Source organism: Cydia splendana, chromosome 8 (assembly GCF_910591565.1).
Source record: "Cydia splendana chromosome 8, ilCydSple1.2, whole genome shotgun sequence".
NCBI lineage: Eukaryota > Metazoa > Arthropoda > Insecta > Lepidoptera > Tortricidae > Cydia > Cydia splendana.
Window position 1 is genome coordinate 3,927,121 of NC_085967.1, and position 22,914 is coordinate 3,950,034.

Consider the following 22,914-nt stretch of genomic DNA (forward strand, 5'->3'; position numbering starts at 1 on the left):
CGTCCAACAAGTTGTTGGGCGTCTTTCGATTTCTCACGTTGTGCACGAAACGAAAACAATAGGCAAGGACACGTTGGAGTGTCGTCAGTGCCGAGAACTTAGTCATAAGGTTGTCTGTCCACGTCTCCTGCACTGAGACAGTGAGGACTGTCACCTTACGCTCTTCATGTAGAACATCCACGTCGACTAACAACGTTGACTTAGGCCAGTCAGGCTTGTCCAGCACGAGCCAAGATGGACCCTTCCACCAGTTACTATGGTGGACCAGGTCGTCCGGCAAGAGCCCCCGCGACCCACAGTCGGCTGGGTTGTCGCCAGTCCTCACGTGTCGCCAACAATCGGGAGGAATAATTTCCTGAATGTGGCTCACGCGGTTAGCCACGAAAGTTTTCCACTTTGAAGGGCAAGACTTTATCCAAGTCAACGCAACGCTAGAGTCAGACCACGCCTGTACCTTATCGATTTTGTGGAGAGGCTCCAGAGCTGTTGCGACCGACTCCACCAGGTCTGCAAGCAGTACCGCGGCCAGCAACTCCAGACGCGGTATCGACAACTTACGCAGGGGTGCCACTCTCGATTTACCACAGACCAACTGGACGTACTGCGTTCCGTCCTCGCCTGTCGTTCGGACGTAAACCACCGCGCAAAACCCTCGCTCTGAGGCATCGCAGAACCCGTGAACTTCGAGCGAAACGAAGTCCTTGACCATACGACGCGGGACCGACACAGACTTCAGAGAGGGCAGCTGCGCTTTGTACTCTCGCCATTCGGATGCAAGGTTCTCTGGCGCGTCGTCGTCCCATGAGACACCTGAGACCCACAGCAGCTGCATGAGGTACTTCGCGAAGAATGTCACAGGTGAGAGCAGGCCCAGAGGGTCAAAGATCTGAGCAATCTCTGAGAGGATGGTACGTTTAGTGCACCGACGATCTTCGACAGCGACTTGAAAGGTGAAGTCGTCCGCCTGAGGTAACCACGAGAGGCCAAGAATTTTTAGAGAGATGTCCCCAATGGAGTTGAACTCCCGAAAGTCCTCAGAATACAAGTCTGAGGAGGGGACACCGTCGAAGAACTCCTGGTGGTTCGACGTCCACTTCCGCAAATGGAAACCGCCAGAAGCTAATATCGTCGACAACTCCGAACGAAGCTTCCGTGCTTGTTCGACAGAATGCGCTCCAGATACCACGTCGTCGACATAGATGTCGCGGTCTAAAACTGCTGAACCAGAAGGATATTCTTCCCTCGATTCCCTCGCCAACTGGGCAATGGTGCGGAGAGCTTGGTAAGGAGCGGACGAAACGCCGTAAGTAACGGTCAGCAGCCGATAGTCCCGGACAGGCTCATTGACAGACGGACGCCACAGGATACGCTGATATTCAGCATCTTCCGGGGACACTAAAATTTGTCTATACATTTGCTTGACGTCGGCCGTGAATACAACATTATGCCACCGAAAACGAAGGAGCAAGTGGAAAATGTTGTTTTGCAGCTTCTGGCCTGGCAGTAGCGCATCATTTAGCGAGATGCCTCGGCTGTCCTTGGCACTGGCGTCAAAAACGACCCGGAGAGGAGTACTGGTTGACGAGGGCCTCAATACTCCATGGTGGGGAATGTAGAAGAACTTCCCCACATCCACCCCCGGAGGGTCACACTCCTCAAGGTGGCGACAGCTTTCGTAGTCCTTCATAAAGGCTACATAGTTTCTATAGAAGTCGGAGTTACTCAGTAACTTCCGCTCCAGCGACGAAAATCTCTTGAGAGCGATGGCTCGAGAGCCCGAAAAGGTGGGTTTATTGGAATGGTCAGCGAAAGGTAGAGGAACGACAAATCTACCTTCTTCTGTGCGACGAAAGTTAGCGAGAAAATATTCTTCGCACAGCTGATCCTCCTTCGACAAAATGACGGTGTTCGGAGAGCTGACATCTTCCAACTCCCAAAACCTCTTAATAGAGTCGTCAATCGATAACCTGCCCACGACCAGTTGACAATTGTTACCACGGAACCGAGGACGACAAATGTCCGTAGCACAGTCGCCTGCGTCACCCATCAAAATCCACCCGAAAATGGTGTTGAGGGCAGTCGCCTGGCCAGGGGCCCCATGGGTTAACCCAGGGCGCAACGAAGAAGCGAGAATGTTAACGTTCAGGAGCAAGTCAACAGGTCCTGGAATGTGCCAATGAGGGTCAGCCAACTCTAAGCCCCTGATATGGCGCCATGGTGAGACATCAACATGATCCGTTGGCATTTCCGGACAAATTTTTGGCAACAAATAAGCCTCTACTGAAATAGCGGTATCAGAATTTCCAAGCCTGGACGAGACGGTACATGACAATGTGCCACCGGGCTTGGACACCACTTCACCAATACCAGTCACGACATGCTTTCCATATTCTGCCCGGAGACCAAGCTTCTTTGCACATGCCTCGCTTACAAAATTGCAAGCACTGGCACAGTCGAGCAAAGCCCTTACCTCTACCAAGCCGCCATGGGCATTCTTCACCAAAACCTTGGCAGTTGCAAACAAAGAAGAGGCCGCAACATTACTTGCCACCATTACCAGCGGATTAGATGTGTCAGACGGATGCTTCGAGCTATTTACATCCACAGCCGGGGAGGCAGGCACATTTGCATTATTGAAATGTAACAGCGTATGGTGGGAGAAACAACACTGCTCACACCGCTGCTTTGACTTGCAGGACTTGACAGAATGAGACCCCGACAAACATAGAATACACAACTTATTTTCTTTTACACATTTAAACCGATCAGCGGGGTCATATTTTAGAAAAGTTGGACAAGATACAAGGCTATGAGCCTGCTTACAGACTACACACGTTGGAGCAGTGACCACCAAGGCCATCTTTGGCTTACTAGAAGACTTACTACTACTAGGCTGAGGAGTACTAGCAACAAAGCCTGTTGACCCTGCAGCATCTAGCGCCCGGTATCTTTTTTCAACAAAATCATGCAATTTACTGAACTCCGGGATATCATCTGAGTTATGCTCTAATTCAAACTGCTCCTTCGTGCCCCTATCCAGCTTTGACCACAGTAATTGAATGAGTAAGAAATTCTTATCCGGCAAGTCGAAACCTTTCAAAATGGACAGATTTTCAGTGAAAACCCGATGAACCCGCTGTAAGTCACTAGCCCGGGATGCCTTCACAGGTTCACACTGAACAAGCTTGTCATAATAAGTTGTAGCAATTAATCTAATTTTATTATATTGCTTGTACAGCGCCTCATATGCTACCTTATAATTGTCATCGGTGACAGGATAATTTTTTATAAGGTCATAGGCCTCATTCTGCACACTCGACAGTAAATAGTGTAATTTTTCAACAGGGGCAATGTCTGTTCGCTTATCTACTAAAGAATTGAACAACTGTATGAACGTTACCCAGCTTTCAATTTTCCCATCGAAAGCTTTAATTTGTAACTTCGGCAACTTCGGCAAGACCGGCTGCGGCGTCCCCGACACCCCGGAAGCCGCAGCAAAAGCCTGCTTCCTATTCTGCAAACGCGATCTCACTGCCCTAACCTTCGAGTCGAACATCGCGGTATGGGAACAAATCTCGCGGTGCTCGCTTCGCGGAGCAGTACTTAAAAGCTTTATTTGAGCTTCATGAAAGTTTTTCGCAATTGTACACAATTCACTCTCGTCACACAAAGCTAATTCAGCATCCGACAACATTTGCAAATACTCTATTCTCATTACCTGATAATCACGAGCAATCATCACCGTGTCTACACCAGCATCATCTTTCTCGACAGACTTATCACCACCTCCCATATTAATAAACACAAAACTACACAAAAATTGCAGTAATTACACAAAAAATGTTCAAAACAAACTGCAATTCACTTTCCACAACTTCAATGAGTTCAATGACAGACAGCTGACAGTTGACACTTGACAATTATGAAAAATGTTGCCAGCGCAATTAAATAAATGACCGAATGATTTTATTAAAGCACCACTACACGACCAACTTTCTTGCTTACCCTCGAACTTTTTATTAAGTCTACCCTAAATTTTGAATGTAAAAGATGACAACACAATTTCGACTAAGCAACCATGAGTATCAAAACGAGAAACGACAAACCATAGGTACTTTATCAAAATATCCGGTTCGAAGGACCAAAATGTTCGATAGCGAAGGTGGACTGTATTTAACGAAAAAAGGGGCGAAAGTAAGGTGAAATTTAGGGCCGATGGAGCAAGAAAGTTGGGATAAGTCGAGATAAATAGTATGAAAGTTAAACCTAAAGTGTGTATATGTGTAGACGGAGTTACCTTTGATCCGGAGACTGTGGGAGCCAAATCGTTGGTCACCGTTGAAGACCGCTGGTGGTGATTCTGGCTTTCTGTCGCAAGCTAGAGGAAGCGTAAAATCGTTACCTGCAGTCGCCCAACTTAGACCTCTGATTTTCCCTTCCACGGATGAGTTCGGCTTCCTCCGGTACACAACACTGATACTAATGAATTAATGTCCTAAATGGTAGTAGTGCTTTGAATAAAGTGCGAAAATAAGCGAGAGCAACGAGAGTAGATGTGAACTGGTGGTAGGTTTTTGACACACTGGCTCTGTCAACTGTATGACAGAGCAACAGTTTATTTTTTTAAATATTTGAATTTTAACTGTGAAAAAGTGTTGCCACAGTGAACGCAACAACTATTCTAAAGGTACGAATGGCATAATTGAACAGATAATCATTTTAAATATTTAACGGTCTTACCTACTTACGAGTAATTGTAAGGTCAAATTAAAAATAATGTTTAAAAAAAAAGTTAAATTGAGAGCTAGCTTAAAGTTTTTTGTACTCGTCGACTTTAATGGTTGAATTAATAAAGACTTTGTAACCAATAAGCAAAACAAGCACGTGCTTAGGGCACCACGTTCAGGAGGGGCACCAAAATGCCAGGTTGAAAAAGGTGAACAAATTTTAAAATTAGGGACAGACACATCGTTTTCACCACACGATTTTTTTTAGCTGTCCAAAAGCTAATTTGCAAAAATAATGGCGCGTAATTCTTTGGGAAACAATCGGTAGCAGTAGAAGAGTCGTGATTACATGCATAGATTCGATTTCAACCCACTCTTTTGCGGTTCGGCGTTAGGTCTTATGCGAGGCCTTCTGCCTTAATTACACTTGGGCGTGGATCCAAATCCAAGCTTTCCTCTTTCGCAGCTAGGCCTACTGCCTTTCTCACACTTCGCCAATTCAATTCCAAGCTCTGCTTTCTTGCATATTTTATGCATGAAAACAACCTCGAATATCGAAGCCTATTAAGAAATATCGAGCCCTATGCGAAGCTAGGCTGATAGAAAACTGTCCCATCCCTTCTCTGTATGAAATCCTGGATTCGCGCCTGGTTGGGACTAAAAGTAAAATTGCGTTTGTATATCGAAAAATTTTCGCGCTCGCTTCGCTCGCGTTTTCAATAACTTTATAAGGTATGATAAAGGTGACATTCGGGTGGCGACTGCAGCAACATTACTCTGTTGCAACGTTACTGCTGCAGTACTGTCAACTTCCGTGATAAAATGATGTGACTGATTTCCATACTAAAAATAAAAATTTACAACTGTCTATCATATTGCGTTTTTATATCGAAAAATTTCCGCGCTCGCTTCGCTCGCGTTTCTATTACTTTCTAAGCTATGATAAAGGTGACATTCGGGTGGCGACTGCAACAGCATTAGGTACTCTGTTGCAACATTACTGCTGCGGCACTGTCAATTTTCGTGATAAAATGATGTGACTGATTTTCATTCTCAGCTGTAACGCGGCAATGAACTTCTCTCAATTTACCAAAAAATCAATGTAATCTTGATGACCCGAGGGAGAGGGGGCACCTAGAAATCCTTAGGGCATCAACATATCTTAATCCGGCACTGATTGTTAAAAATTGTGTAATATACGGAACCCTTGGAACGCGAGTCCGACTCGCACTTGGCCGGTTTTTTAATTTAATTTTACTATAAAAAAAATATAGCTATTTGCCTTTTTTTAGAGTTCCGTCCGTCTGTCCATGTGTCACAGCTATTTTCTATACACAGTATACACACAAAGTTTTATAAGGTACGCGTTACCACACAAGCTTCTTGAACAAGATCCGCTATCTACGTTCTAGGAAAATACCATCATCATCATCAATGTCATCCAAAATAGAAAACAAACTTTTAATAAGGCCAGTTAATAGCCGAGATCACTCAGCGAGTTTATTAGCCCAATCAAAAACGTTTGGTTTCGCTGCGTCGATTGGGCTATTTTTAACCCGCGCCGGCTGTTAACCTTTCAAGCGGTGAACGGGTTAAATGTCGGCTCAGACTGTAGCTTTGGGACTTTGTTTACGGGTTATGAGAACGTGGTTTGTTTTGAGACTATTAATAGCAATATTCATTGTGGTTTGTGCTAATATTTACATACACATATGGAATAACACATATAACCTACAGATGTAGTGCATCATTATTTTCCATCGTATTTTCACGGAAACGTACGAACGTGTCTTGCTATTCCAGTCAGTCTCGGAACAAAAAGTACTGAGGTTGACTGAAGTAGCATGATAAATACGAACGTTTTCGAGAAAATACGATGGAAAACAATTATGCTGATGATTCATGATATGAAACATGTCACAGTTTAATGGTAACATTCCATTTCTAACCGCAGCTACACTACCGGTACTAAACGCGTCGCTGTCAATGTCAATTTCCATAGTAAAATTGACAGTAATGCAGCTGTCATTGGAAATGGAATGTTACCCTAACTCTGTCATACACAGAGCGGTTACATTTATAAAGAACTCAACTAAATCTGTAAAATTAGAGTTTGGAAAAATGCCAGCAATATCTCGCAATATCGGAAGTGAGAGTTAAATGAAACCATATAATTATTTTGTTAAAAAATATTCCAGTTATATGTAAGAAAAGAGTTAAGTTGTATATTTCATGTGAAGAGTGGCAGGAGTTTGCATTGGTTTTAACCAAATTCAGGGAAAGAGGGGAGGCTTCCCCAATGGTGGTTTGTCCGGAAGAAATCACTTAATAGCGACTTTCGTTGTTATATAATTATTTATTGTGTATTTTTTGTTATGTACATTTACTTATTGGTGCAATAAGGAATACATACTTACAATCTTATCTTTTTCCTTGCTTACTTATACGACGTACTTAGGTTACGTATTTATTTGTATCCAAGGTGATTAAGTTGTTTGCCGGCTACCTATGCCATTATGTTCTAGGCTGTAACGTAGGTATTCAAGTATTCACATGTAGCTTGATAACGTAGGTAGGTAGCTACTTAATAATTAAACCTTGTAATTTAATGAGAAGTTGTAAGAAAGTCTCAAGTTTTCTTGAAACACAAATATTGTTAGTTACCAAATACCTTATAGGTACCTAAATTGTTTTGGTCCCTAAACTCCGAAAGGAATGGATCGATTTTGAAGCAATTTTTTTATCATATATCATATCACCTATACCTATACATACGTATTTAACTATACATACGTATTTAACGATTTATAGAGTTTGATACCTATATATTAGTGATGTACCGACTATTGATTTGGCCGACTAGCCGACTAGCCGACTAATCGGCGCTCGAATGGCCGATTAGTCGGCCGACTAGTCGGCTAGTCGGCCAGATCAATAGTTTCGTATAAGTTCAGGTGAAAAACAATAGTTTTGCTCCTTTGGTTGCGCTATTCTTCATATTAGCTTGGCTAAAAGGTGTTCTTTACAGGTTCTAAAACTTATCACAAGAATCCTCGTTCAATTTCTGTCTTTCTTTTATTTTGCGATCCTGAGCAGACCGTCAGTAGGTACAGCTTGTAGGAGGTATTTCCAAGGCTCTATTTCCCGTACGTAGTCGCCAGTTAAGAATCTATCCCCTGCATGTGGTCAGCGTTTTTACGAGCAACGTGCCCTGTCTAAGTCTCTAAATTTTGCAATAATATTATGGCTCCACCATAAAAAAAATGAATAATAATCATCATCATCATTATCATCTCAGCCACAAGATGTCCACTGCTGAACATAGGCCTCCCCCTTGGACTTCCATACGTACCGGTTGGAAGCGACCCGCATCCAGCGTCTTCCGGAGACCTTAACAAGGTCGTCTGTCCATCTTGTGGGTGGACGTCCTACGCTACGCTAGCTAGTCCGTGGTCTCCACTCGAGCACTTTTCGACCCCATCGGCCATCTTCTCTGCGTGCAATGTGGCCTGCCCATTGCCACTTCAACTTGCTAATCCGGTGGGCTAGGACGGTGACTTTAGTTCGTCTACGGATCTCCTCATTTCTGATTCGATCACGTAGAGAAACTCCGAGCATAGCCCTCTCCATAGCTCGTTGAACGACTTTGAGTTTTGAGATGAGGCCGATAGTGAAAGACCACGTTTCGGAGCCGTAAGTCATCACTGGTAACACACATTGATTAAAGACTTTCGTCTTGAGGCACTGAGATAATAATAAAATAATTTAACTATCAAACTTGCCCATGAAATTACACGAGAATCAGTTGAGATCGACCTGTAGAGGAAAACACCAGCCCACCAACATACGATAACCCTAAAATAGGTATTTTTAGTAAAATAGACATAAAACATATGGTAAATATTGACTGTTGATTTATTTTTCTTCTGTTTTTCTTTCACTAATAAAGTGCCGACTAATCGGCCCTTTTTTGCCGACTAGTCGCCGACTAATCGCCGACTACAAATGTGGCCGGATAGTCGGCTTTCCCGACTAGTCGGCGACTAGTCGGTACATCCCTACTATATATACTTATTGTTTGAGTATTGATTTAGTTAAAATTCACGTGGAAAAGTTTTGAAAAACTTGAAAAAAATAAAAATACAAGCGCCCAAAAGATCGTGCAACCTTAAGCCAGTGACCTCTACAGGGTCTAGTCTAGGATGTACCCTAGCCGACTAGGCTAGACGTCTAGACAGGAAGGAACTACAATTAAGAGAATAACAGTGCAATGACACAAGACAATGGTGCATTTCCTAATTGTTTTATTTATAAAAATATGACGCTAATTACATAGATTCAAAATGAGATTGGGTAATTTCAATTAACTTCCTAATATTGGGTGATTCCGTAAATCACCCGTAATTTCATCATAATCCCAGTCCATTTTCGGAATTAGCTTACCGTTAAGGTACCAAACTAAAACTGTCCCATATTTCGACAAGTGTCCGTGCGTATCAATAGGCACTAATTTAATATGTTGTCTGAGTTTTTTCGTCATTTTATGAAAATATTTTATCTCAGATCTAAGACGTTAAATAATATTACCTTAATTATTTAACTAATCTGACCTACTTTTCTAGATGTAAGGACATAACTGTATTTTATTTGAATAAACTATTATAAATGTAATAAAATAAGATATTAGAGAATTAAGTAAAAGTTTGCTATATAAATTAGTGATTAAGTACATTGTAAGACAGCTACAATAATAGTGTAACACCCTCACAGGGTAACACGTACGCTTCCTAACATTAAGTATAACATCATGTATTAAATTTATATGCATCAATGTACATGTATGCAATAAACGACAATAAACAATAAACAATATTCACACCTGGATATTCGAATTCGAATTACTTTTGGATAATAGTTGGTTAGTTTTAAGGACGTTAGACCGGGCCGTGTCCGGGCCGGAGCTTCCGGCGCTTACTTTTCTATGTCATAACAGGTGATGCTTTCCATAGAAAACGATGCGCCGGAAGCCCCGACCCGGACACGGCCCGGTCTAACGTGAGTCATCCTTTACGGTACCTACTACTTACTTGTCAGACTTTCAATCCATCAAAATATTAGTTAAATATAGCTAAGCGATGACACTGACGTCAGCTAGTACAATTGTCTTTAAAAGTAGTGTTAGTAACGACCCGATTGCATGAAGCGATATTTTTTAATGACACTTGTTTTATTTTTAATGCTAGATGGCTTGTGTCGCCCACGTGATGGTCCAGCCAGTGAATCATGCGGCGATACAAACACAATTCGCGGCGGTTGATGTCATGCATTCGCAGTATGCAGGTTTAGACGAAAATTTAAAGCATAAACGTAGCATAGATGGAGAAAATTGTAATAACCAGACATCGTAAATTGTATGGCATTTTCGGTGCAGCGGAGTGGTGTTAACGGAATTGGTATAAACAATTTCAACCCTAATGATTAATTAGCGGTAATTACGTTAATATTAACCTTAATTTACCATTACTGTTGGAATTATCTATACCCGCTTCACCAAAAATGCTATAAAATTTACGATGTCTGGTAATAACTATTGTAATGGTTATATTTGTAGGTATCGGTTCTAGCACCCAGCTCTTAAATATTGAACTGTATCATCTTTCTAACTTTTCGAAGAAGGTATATAAGGTACACATCAAATTAATGTAACTAGATTTCAGGGACCATCCTTGTTACGTACATTTTCGTGAGGGCATGTGCTAAATGCAATATTCAATCATCAAAGTCACCTTGTCTAACCTTGTTTAGAAACTGACTGTTTGCTGTAAACGACATGTTTTTCTGAGATTTCATTTTAATAGTCTACGACGTATATGCTTCCACACATGATCGTTTAATTTTGTTATCTATCTTTCGACGCAACGCAAACAACAAAATTATACTTATCAAATGATTCAAATTTACCCAGCATCTCCACCAACTCAAAATCAACTTGATGGTATTAACATGTTTATGTAACATATGTACGTTACAAAAATTGCATGTATTACCTTAGTAACAGTTGTCAAATTTTTGCTAAATGTGGCAGTGTGCATGCTTTTAGTGTAAATGGGTCGATCAACTATTTATTGTTGTTGTTCTGTCCCATCAGCGAGGAGACTATAGTAGCATAGTTTCTTAGAAGAGCTGCTGTACCATGTTCTACAAACGTGCTTAGTAGATGTCCCATTATGGAAAGGCCTTATAACTAACAAAAAAATCAAGTTTGGTTCATTTAAATAGGAAATAACTAGTATTTTAAGAGTGACTCAGGAGACCGTAACCATGGCAACTAGTGACAAGAAAAAGTTGATTCACCTAAATACGTATATACTTGACAAGATCTAATTGTAGTTTTATGGTCTTAGGTGGTCGTTTTTAATTTTGGAGCAAAAGAATCTCCATCTCCTATTAAAACGCCTATTAAAACTAAAAGTATCCCTATCGCTCTTATAAAAAAAACCCTCGAGTCTCCTAAATAGTCATTAAATTGTGATTATAAAACTAATTCAAAACATACCTAATTCAAGTTTGGATCTGTTTTACGAGTACCTACTTTAAAATTGAGCTGCAAACATGTGTGCAATTAATTATAATTAATTATTAAAGCTAGGTATGTTTGTTAGGTGCATAGATAGTATTTCTGTAAGTATGAGTAAGCGCGTTCCATTACTTTAAATGTCATTAAGAAGAGCTTTGCCGCCCTAATGAGAAAAGTGCACTGAATGGCCTGACCTGTATTTCACCCTCATTTGTTAATTTACACAATTACGCCAATTGAGAGGTTAACTGCATGGAAATTGAGTGAATATGTAGAATGAATATGAATATTTGCCCTGGAGGTTTTGTGTACGTATAGTAATCGATCTGTATATGTGTATAATGAGTCTCAGACTCTCAGTGCAACTCTATCGATATTTGGCAATAGAGATTTTGATTTCAACAAAAACAGCAGTTAGGTACTATTAAAAAGTAGGGTAATTCGCCAGTGACTGGCCACCCTAAACTAGAAATGAATTCTATCCACCTATAAACAGAATTCATTTTAGTATAAGGTTTCAATAATAATATGGCCAGCCTTCAATAACTACTTTTTTTACCAATCAAGTTCAGAGCCATAATTGTGTTTTGTTATTATACTATCGTGAGCGTCCAAATTATTTATAAATAGCATTTTAGAGGTCATAAATATATAAGAACTTTAACATCTGGCTGTAATAAAGTTTCACTATAGTAAAGGTTTATTTATAAGTGGTTTAATAGGTGAAATTCGGAGGTTTAGATGACAGATTTAATACGGACGGGTTTCGGATAGGGTCGATTTCTACGCGATACGCTTGATCAGAGGGGCTACCGCGAAGCACGTTCGACGTGTTGCCTCCCTGTCACACTTACGTACGAATTTACAAGTGCGACAGGGAGGCAACACGTCAAACGTGGTTCGCGGTAGGCCCTCAGATTGGTAGGTACCTATACCTACGCACGTGTTTCTTTATGTTAAGCAGTACGGATATGATGGTCGTTCTTGTCTACGTGACAGTGTGATAATTATCCTCGTGAGTCTAAATGTACATATTCGTTCCAATTTACTTATAGAACAAGGTTCAAATTAAAAATTGGAAAACTTTCTATGGTGGGTCTTACGAGGACTGATAAAACGGTGTCCGTCACTGTCTATCCCACGGTGTTCAAAAGTGACGGTTATTTTATCAAATCGATAAAGCCATCCATAATACGCCTGCAGGTATACAGTCCGAGAAAGCTGGTAGAATTATCTATTAGCAACTTTTACACATTACTTTCGTTACATACCTACATGGTCTACATGTGTGCGCCATTGCGGCGCCTACTTGGCGGCTATGGAGCCTATGCGATACATTAATTACTTATTTGGGTGAATCTTTTTCTTATCCCTCGTCTGGGTCACTCTTAAAACCCTTGTGTGATATAGTTTGGCCAGGGACTGTGTCATTTCAAATATTAGATGAAATCGTACGTTCTCTGTCTTTACGCTGCTACAATACTATAGCAACCAAAAGAAAGGGATGAGTTTGAGTATAGTATTTTTGTTCTTATTTACTGACAAAAGACAGTCAGTGAGGAAAAAGATTCAAGCCCTACACCCCAGCAGGGAATAACAGGATGGTAAGAAGAAGAGACATTTACTGACAAATTTGGTTTGCCAGACTATAGTTATAAGCCCTTTTCCACAATGGGCTAGCACGATAATATAACTTGGTATACAAGAGTTTTTCTAACGAACTATAGTTAAGTATACTGTTATTGTCGCCTGGCTGACGGGACAGTATTTCCATTAGATTCTTACGTAATATAGGGGGGAGGGGGAGGGCTATTCTTATTTTTTCTTACATAGGGGAGGTAGGGACACAGAAACTGGCAAAAATCGTCTTAAGTAATAAATGAATGGCGCCATAACAACAAGAAATAGTTGATCCACCCAATTAACAATGGAGTGTCATTCTATGGAACTTGCTAACTATGTAAGTAAACAAAAGTCACTATTAGTAAATTCATCATTCAGAAACAATTTCAATATGGCGGTTTGTTTACATAGTTAGCAAGTTCCATATATAGAATGACACTTTATGTCAAAATACACGTTTACAAGACTGTTTTCACCACACCAGCTCAGAAAGGCTTGCTTTGCAGTTCAAAAACTGATAACAAAGTTGCATTTTATTCACATGTGAGGCAAAGTAATCAATGCAAATTTTGAGTTGTTTTCTTATGTTTGCTGGTAGAAACGACTTTTAAATTATGATTTTGGATGATAAATATTTAATAACATTCATTTGGATTTGATTTGGTTTGATTTTGTTTGATATTTTACATTTAATATTTGCTTCGGGTTGGCGTGGTGAAAAATTTTGTGTTTCACTCGGGGGCAAATTTTGTTTAACCCTCGTGCTTGGAAACCCTCGCAACGCTCAAGATTCCATTTTTCGAACCACTCGCTACGCTCGTGGTTCAATTTTGGAATATTTTGCCTGCTCGGGTATCAATATTAGCACGAGCGGTTAAACAACAACTTTGCCCCCTTGTAAAATAAATAACTATTGTAGAGTCGGAAGATGCGTACTCGTTTTCCCTACGTTTCTACAATGTAATGTCATTGTTAAAGTCACAACCACAATGGGGCCTACTTCCCAAGATACAATGGGTGAAAACCCAGTCCTACGCGACCTTAGTACGATGACTAATTGAATAGATGACCTAGGATGACTCCTATAGTTTTTTTCCATTACGGATAAAAAACGTAAAAGTAAAGGACTCATCTCAAAGCAAATGACGTAGGTACTAGGTACCTAATTCTAGCAAGTTTATTCAATCTTCAATCATGGTAATTAGTATTGTAATTAATGAAAAGTGATACATAACTTTACCATTAACCACGTACCTATTACTTATCGTATATTTTGTTTAAAGATTTTATAGTATTGACATTATTGTTGATGTTGTTATGTTGACGATCGAAAAATAAACATTTTTTTACGTATCATCACCTAAATTAACTTTGCATCGACTTGTATAGACATAGAAATGTTACATTAATGATGACATTACAACACTTTGTCATTACAAATGCCATACTGAGTTAGCTTCGTTCGACTTTTTCATCTCTTATTTCGTAACACACAAAATGTATCAATAAATAGTATAGTAGGTATCCTCGGAATCTCATTTTCTTAGCTTACTGTGACGGAATGCACCCTAATTTATTGTATCACTACTCGCCCTCCTTTGCGAGACACAGATGCCCTTTTGGAATGAGTCATCCGAGCATCCATCTCTCAGTTAAGCTGTATGGTAGGCATACAAGTAAAAAGGGCTCAAAGATTTTATACATATTATGTGTAGATTAAGTAGTGACTGTCTTGTCATCCTGCCACTCCGAGGAACAAAATTTGTAGGTAATTAGGTATGTCAGTTAAGTAGATTACCTAGTCCTTAAATATCCGTTAATACTAAACTTTTACTATATCACAATTTTTTTAAAGCGTAATTATTGGCACAAAAGTAACATTAAAAAGTCTGAAAAACAATTTCTGATGCCGGAAAAGCCCATACGACCGGCCTGATGCTAAGCAGTCACCGTAGCCTATGGAGGCCTGTAACTCCAGAGGTGTTACATGCGCGTTGCCGACCCTTTAAAAATAATTTCTAAAACCTATTGGCTTAAAAATCTTAAAATCTTTCCCCGGACGTGTCAGCAACATTTTTTTTATAAGTTGTTTATTTAACGTAGGTAAATAATACAAATTTAATACTTAAGTATGTAACTTATATTAAAATATATAATATTTATGACAAGAGTTCGGGGGTTTCCCTACCAAAACCAGTATCAACACCCAAAAAACCGACTGTCGACCTTGGAGTGCAAACCCACGCATGATAAATGGCAATAATAACAACCCAACCCACCAAAATAATTCCATTAGCAACAAAACAAAACTAAATTAAATTATAATTAATTACATTAAAATTCCCAAATGTAGGGCAAATGCACCATTAAGCAACACCTTAATACGAGGAACACATATAAACGGAATTAGTTTGCAGTAAAAATCAAAACAACTAAAGTGGGGTAAACGCACCCATGAGCGGACGATATATTTTAATACGAGTTCTAAAAACGTCAGTAACGTTCAGTTCTCGCGTTTGCATAACTGGCGTAATTATACGTTGCGCAGATACCGCAGCTGTGAGTAATCCTCGTTGAGCAACTTAACCAACATGTGATGTCACTTTGAAAAAACCGGGCAAGTGCGAGTCGGACTCGCGCACGAAGGGTTCCGTACCATAATGCAAAAAAAAAACCGAAAAAAAAAGCAAAAAAAAAACGGTCACCCATCCAAGTACTGACCACTCCCGACGTTGCTTAACTTTGGTCAAAAATCACGTTTGTTGTATGGGAGCCCCATTTAAATCTTTATTTTATTCTGTTTTTAGTATTTGTTGTTATAGCGGCAACAGAAATACATCATCTGTGAAAATTTCAACTGTCTAGCTATCACGGTTCGTGAGATACAGCCTGGTGACAGACAGACGGACGGACGGACGGACGGACAGCGAAGTCTTAGTAATAGGGTCCCGTTTTACCCTTTGGGTACGGAACCCTAAAAAAGTCTTAGTATCAAATGAATAGGTATGTATTTTTGTAGCTGACAGAAAGATACTGAGATTGAATGATGTTATACTTTGAGCATATTTAACCCTGTATATGGCACAATCAGATACTGTTAGGCAAAAATGACCGAGATGCCAGAGGTAATTTTTGCCTAACAGTATCTTTTTTTGTTTTCTTTTTATGGAGATCTTTTAACCTGGTCCGTCTAAGGGTTAAAGTAGGTATTATTATTTTCAAATGTTTGTTAACGTTTTAAAATATTTTGGCGTAAAAAGTTTAATAATGCAACCGTGCAACGTAGGTTTTTACTTTTACGCGATTTCAAATAAACACGTTTGTTTAAATACCTATTGAGAACAATTATTTTTTACTATCAAGTCTTCTTATTATTACACTGAGTCCGTTGAAACTTCCAAGTATAGCGATAGTGATGCTATCGTTTCTTATTGATCGCTTGACCTGACGGGACTTGGTCATTATGGATGTTTACATTAAACGGAATAGATGTCATCAATATACTTTTGCTTGAGAAGTATGTCATACAGTATATTTTTGTTTGAGATGCGAATCACCAATGTCTGCTATTTTGAGTTTCGCATACTTATTTATAACACTAGTGGCTTCTCAGAAGAATCTGCTAAACGGCAGGCCTGTTGAGATTGCGATTCCTTGTTATAAAACTGTTATGGATATGATCTGTCAGCCGTCAACAGTAACATTTGGTTGAAGAAATATCACTGTTGACAGCTAACAAATTATATCCATAGCAAAAATCTAAATACCGCTCCAAGTGGTCTGTGGAAACAGACCAAATTACAGATCAACGAGCCATTTTATAGTTCTACAAAACCGCATTCTAAAGCCCTTTGTTATTGCACTTTTACAGCCAACATGATAGCATGTTACAGCAAAGCCACTGGTTACCGGTAAGCACTTTAGCTCAGAATGCACAGGGATATATTGCAGCCAAGTAAAAATAGACTCTAAATGCGGGTGAAAGAGTATATTTTTAAATATAGATCGCTGCACGCTCGTTGTTAGCTAACGCGCGGTCAGCAACCCATCATGGTGTTGACCTTATTTCCAGGGCACGAATAAACGAGTAGGAAATTCATTCTTTATCTGCTTAATGAAGCGACTGATTGAGCTAAGTTAGCTGTGAACTAAATGATACAAGTCCCAATTGAGGCCGTAATGGGTATTGTTAAGATTGACACACCGATAGAAGTAGATCCAGTTTGGAATTCTTCTAATTGGGAAGGGAAGAATGTCGATGCTCATTTGTCTTTTATTCCCGGATGTGACAGTGACAAGCTATGTATATTGAAAACTGACATTATTTCACGCCAATCAACTTAGCATGAGAGAAAATAGCGGACCCGGTTACATAACTCCAGGTGTCTCAACGTTGCATAAGCGGGTCGTCGACCGGCGACAATGGCTGCCACGTGAACGAGGGGGCGGCAGGCCTATAGAGCTAGGAGACACGGACACGGTAATCTCTAAGCCCTTTCATGGTCACAAGCTCACGACTAATGCGTAACTGGATATTGGAGTTTCCGTGTGTTTTACTTTTGTTTCTTTTAGTCTTTTATCTTTTGATTGTATCTGAAACCCAACTGTTTGACTTTTCTTTGGTATTTCATTCTGGCGCAAATGGAACATGAGAACAGTTATTTTAAGTCCCTAAGCCTCTTGTAGTTTAAAACTCAACACACCTTACTATCCAACTAGGGAACAAATCAAATTATTTTATGTTTTTTTTTTCGATCTGCCACCCCATCCATTTCGCAGATTCCCACCTCGACCACCGGTGGATTTGGTCACTTTTTCTTTAGTGTATGATGTCTGTAATCTGTATTCAGTTTATACCTATGTTTATCCAACCCTATCCTCCTGAGACCCACAGGCAGTTGTTTTGTGCTTGAATTTGGACAGAGAAAGTTCAACAGATTGTGGCATATGTACCAAAAATTGTACCAGAGGTCTAAGATCAGAACGGTGCAGTGAGCTGTACCCCTTTCTTGTTTCATTGAGAGGAAACAATCGTATTTAAAAAGCTGGACAACAACAAACACAAATGGCAGTGGATTGTCTAAAATATTCATTAGGGTGCCAAGGATCCGCGCCATTGTGGCGGAATTAACTGCCGATGAAGTCATTCGATAAAAAATACAATAAGAAACATGCCATTAATCTTAACGACTGATACAGGAGGATAACCCTATAAAAATCTATGAATTAAATTCATGTAGCTTGAATATTGCAATTCTAAGAGCCTTCAAATTGCAAGACAAATGTGTTGTAATTGTGAAATGAAGTATAAAATCGAATCAACAAGGTCGACACGCAACATCCGCAATTATGAAGCCTTAAGCTATGCTTGTGGTGTGCGAACGTGTTACTAATGTAAATAAGACTGCTTGAACAGTGAACACAGTGATGTCATCGTGAATGGTTTCAAGAAAAAGGTCACTGATAAGAGGGATCTCAGCGGAGGAAAAAATTGTTAGAAAAAAAGATACTATTGGGCGGTGTCTCGATACGATAATATAAAGAAGAGTGTAATTGAGATATTATTAACTAAACACAAAAAACAACAACGTGCCACTTGAACTGGCGGCTCTTAGTTTAAAAGAGAATTGGAAAAAGAAATAAATCCTATCAGTACGTTGATTATACAAGTACTGGTAGCTGAAGCTTAAGTGGCGGCGCCAGTGGGGCGTCTGAGAGTGCTCGTTTATGAGATGATGTCACGGGATGGGGTCACGTGGGAGAACTGAGCTAGGTCTACATGTATGTAGCTTTATCCATTGCAGTTTCGGGACCAATTTTTACATACCAATGATCAAGAAAAAATATCATGTACCTACCTAGCTGCAAAAATGCGTGGCCACTTTATGAATGAATTCCATTGGTACTCGTGCAATTCGGCAGCTTACGAGCAAGTCATTGATTTTTGTGTCACTTCGTAATTCGTTCATTGTCACAGCAACAGGCAATATGTGACGTCCCACGGGTAAAGGTACCTTATGGCGGTTGGTTGGCGCTTACGCTATTATTAACGCCCCTCCAATATTATTGCGGCGCTATGCGACGTAAGCGCCGGCCGCCATAGGGTACCTTTTTCCGTGGAACGTCACATATGATAGCCTATACTCATGTGTGATGACAAAGGACGAAATGACACAGAAATCAAATTTCTTGACCGCACGTTGCTGGAATCATTGCATCTGTTTGGCCGGACAAAACAAAGAAAGAAAATTCGCATTGTTTAAACAATGACTGCTAAGAGTCAGATAGTTAACCGTATAAAATAGTCAGAGTCCACAAGGATAATAGCCAGGAAAATCTCGGCACAACCTTGAAACTAAGTCACGTCTCACATCCTGCGTCCTAGCCTTGGATATTCCGAGCTGAGGATACTTCCTTGACCTACTTCTTGAAAGAGTTTCTACAAGGGCATCCAGTATGAAAGTCGTAGCCTTAATAACAGCAACCTTCGAGTGAGAAATCTTTGGCATCGCCAATGATTTCAAGCTTGTTTTCCTCGTACTCTACTCTACTTTACCGAAATTATTACCTATATATCTTGCAGTTTACGATTCTTTCGACAGTCAAGAGATTGCCCTTTACATATAAATGTAAAGACATAATCTATAAAATTATCAAGACAATTTCCAAGGAGTCCTGTGTCAACACTCAAATGATTAGTAGGTACAGTCTGTGCGGAAAGAGAAGAGTCGTAGAATTTATTGGTTCCCATACAATCTACGACTCTTCTCTTTCCGCACAGACTTTAGATTACAAAGACATTCAGAAGTGAATCAGTAACTGGATCCGGTATAACGCGGGTGAGCCCTACGTACAACTAAGTCCTACAACCCTTTGTTGTGTTGCATGTCACCGACCATTACCAGAGATCCATTACTAAGCCAGTAACGTCAATAAATAGCTGAATCATTGATACCTATAGCCAAACACCAGTGTGGTTTCTACTATTAAATGATTTCAGCCACAGGAAAACGGTGAGGAAATTACCGGAGAGTTACGATACATTAATTATTCAATGAGTAGCTACCTGTTGCCTGTAGGGCGAAGGGAGCTTGGTCACGCGAGCCGCGACCCAGTTAGGGGAGCTGGGTGCTGTGGAACTCAAATATTTTACAAGGTACAACAAGTGCACAAGCAACGACTTCGTACTGATAAGGTAGTCGGAAAGTCGGAATCATGTAGCACTCGTGAAAATCAGGTTGAGTCGGACAAAGGAAACTCTGCATGGCATTTGAAAGTGTGGAAATATCATTAATGATGTCAAATTTCTACGAAAATATGATGTTTATAATGGCACTTCCTCACTTCCTATTCAAGTCGGTGTAAAGTTAGGTTCTTAGTCGGACTACCTGCTACAGGAAATAATGTAGGGTAAAAATACCTATTATCTATCTACCTCCCTCCATTGATAGGTAAGTTCAATTCATCAATTGTGTATCTATTAGTGAACATTGGGGCAATCAGGCTGCGGGACAACAAAAATTGAATGATTTCAACTACATATAACACTTTAAGCTCTCGCGTTTTGTACACATATTTAATTACACAAAGGTAAAAACAATGAAATTATATCGCGGTAGACCCGTTTGTGTACTTAATTAAATATGTGTTCAACTACATACGTTAATTTGTAGTACATTTATCATCAATCAATGCACATTAAGGTGTTTACTTTTCCTCTTTGAGTGTCACACCATCAGTGAGTATACCTACAGGTACCTACCGGCAGTAAGTGAGTTTCCAATATTTTGAAGAGCATTTTTGCAAAATTATAAATATGGATGATGTTATCAAAAACAAAATTGTCTTGCTTTTTTTCAGTAAATTGTTTGCTATTAATACATGTTTTATGCTTGGAATTGAAATTATGCATGTTTTAATGAATTCCACGCCTTTCTCAGCATCTTGCATTCAGCAGTAAGTTGCCATTGTGTGGCCGGCGCGCGATCTCGAACACATGGCGTTTTTTCACATGCCGGCAGGTGATGATGCATTGGTATTCCCCTTTTCAAATGCCATGCATACGCCACACATGGTTTACATCCACCTTTTATAATATTGCACTGCATTACCAATGACTTATCCGCTGGAAATTGGTAAAATATAAACATGTCCATCCGGACATGTTTATCTTTTAAGATCCTATGCTGGCGCCAAAAGGTGCGTCGTGCGTCTGTTTAGATTCGAGATTCAAAATATTCTTTGTTCGAGCACTTTCGAATTAAGTAGTCTGCTTTAGGTTCCTATTGTGAAAAAATAACTTAAATCTGTTCAAGGCTAGTTCTTAAGCACAATTACTCAATGATTATAATTATTATAAATGAAATGACGTTATGTTAATTTGATTAGGGTGAGAGGTGTGTCATCCAATTACAGTGACAGGTTATGATTAATATTTGTGAAGTTTCAAATAGATGCGCTATTATAATGTCACTTAGGGGTATTTTCATAGGACTTAACCTAAATTCAAGACAAATACCTACATAAAAATAATTAGCTCACGCGTATCTTTTTGGAGCGGTAAAAAAAATATTTCCTACTCTTATTACGCTTAATAGAATAATAAGAATGGTTTCTTAGCTAAAGTGGGCCTAGTAACTAACAACGTTGAGATTCAAGGTCAGATCCATTGTGTTCTCGAGACCAAAAAAGAGCGCCAGGTGCAAAAAGTTTCGTTCCGCTGATATTATTCAATTTGCATTTTAAACTTGTGGCAGTTAGGTATATCTCAGAATGGAATATTTTATTATTTTGGCTTAAGTTTACTGTTTTGTTATACCTACATATTCGTCATACCTATTTAAAAAATCTACATTGTTTTTATTTGTGGAAGGGTTCATACTTTCGTGTTCATTCATTATTTATTATAATAGTGAGTTACGTTCATTGGGGCATTTACCTTACTTGAAAATATCACTTTGAATCAAAGTTGTTTTATATTTTTATTAACAAATTGAGATAAATTTAATTAAAAACTACTTTTACTATTTTGGTATTGGACATTGGTGCACTTATATTAGTAGGTACTTAGGAATCTTGAACTGGGCGTATCATGGGCGTATCCAGTTTTCAAACGTAACCGTAAGCACAAGTAAAGTAAATAAATACATAATATTATTCACTTTTTTGGTGATTAGAATATATTTTTTTGTAAATAAGTAAGTATTAGTAATTGAGATGTTTTGCAATAATAGGTACCTACAGATTATTTAAGTGCCTATTTTTATGTCGTACTACCCACGCTAATGCGAATAGTTGTGTAGTAAAAAACATCGTAATGAAAATAATGAAGTACCTGAGAGGACCTTAAAGTAAATGGAGCTTGTAACATTGTTGCTTAAAAACAAAAAACTCGTTTACGATTTTTCTTTAGAGCATCCTTTTGTTTCAACGTTTTGTTATCTCTCGGACAATCGAATCCGAGCGAGCGTTACGTTCAAATTGTAAAACTGACGCAACATCGGGTAAACCTCCGAACCTTAATGGCTCCACAGGTATGGCCACGTCACAGGGCTGTTGGTTGACCACGGACCGGAACCAAAAACCGGTTCTCACTCACCGCGAATAGCAAGTTGAAGAAGAACAGCACATATTTCACAAAACTCGTACCACAACCCATGTTGGACACTGTTTTGGTTATCACAAAACTTCACACACTCGCGGTTGTTTACTTGGTGCGCTGACGGGACGCAGCTTACTCGGGTTGGCGTCGGAGACTCTGTGAGGATCGCGATGGCCGCCGCTCGCCCCCTGCCCCCTCACCCCGCCCCGCGCGCTCGCAGGTACACGCTATTCATCGTCGAACATGTTCGTCGACAAAAAGCCCCCTGGCTTGCATTATCTCATCTCGCGTGCGATGCAATCTACAACTTCTATTACCAGATGCCACACTATTATGCAACAAGTTTTTGTTCAAAGCTAAGATAAGGTTCGCTTCTAATGTTATGT

At 39.7% G+C, this 22,914-nt stretch overlaps 1 protein-coding gene across 2 annotated transcripts in view; it reads right to left on the reverse strand.

Annotated features, from left to right (window-relative positions):
• Positions 1–22,695, reverse strand: part of LOC134792716 (CD63 antigen-like) — a 32,138-nt gene extending 9,443 nt beyond the window's left edge. Inside the window, exon 1 of one of the 2 annotated variants that reach the window (XM_063764016.1) lies at positions 22,526–22,693. In XM_063764016.1, the coding sequence (XP_063620086.1) occupies positions 22,526–22,585 (60 nt within the window). In that variant the 5' untranslated portion in view covers positions 22,586–22,693. Of the gene's footprint in view, positions 1–22,525 lie in introns of both variants that reach the window. The other variant, XM_063764015.1, reaches the window with a different exon arrangement.
• Positions 22,696–22,914: the final 219 nt, after the last annotated feature.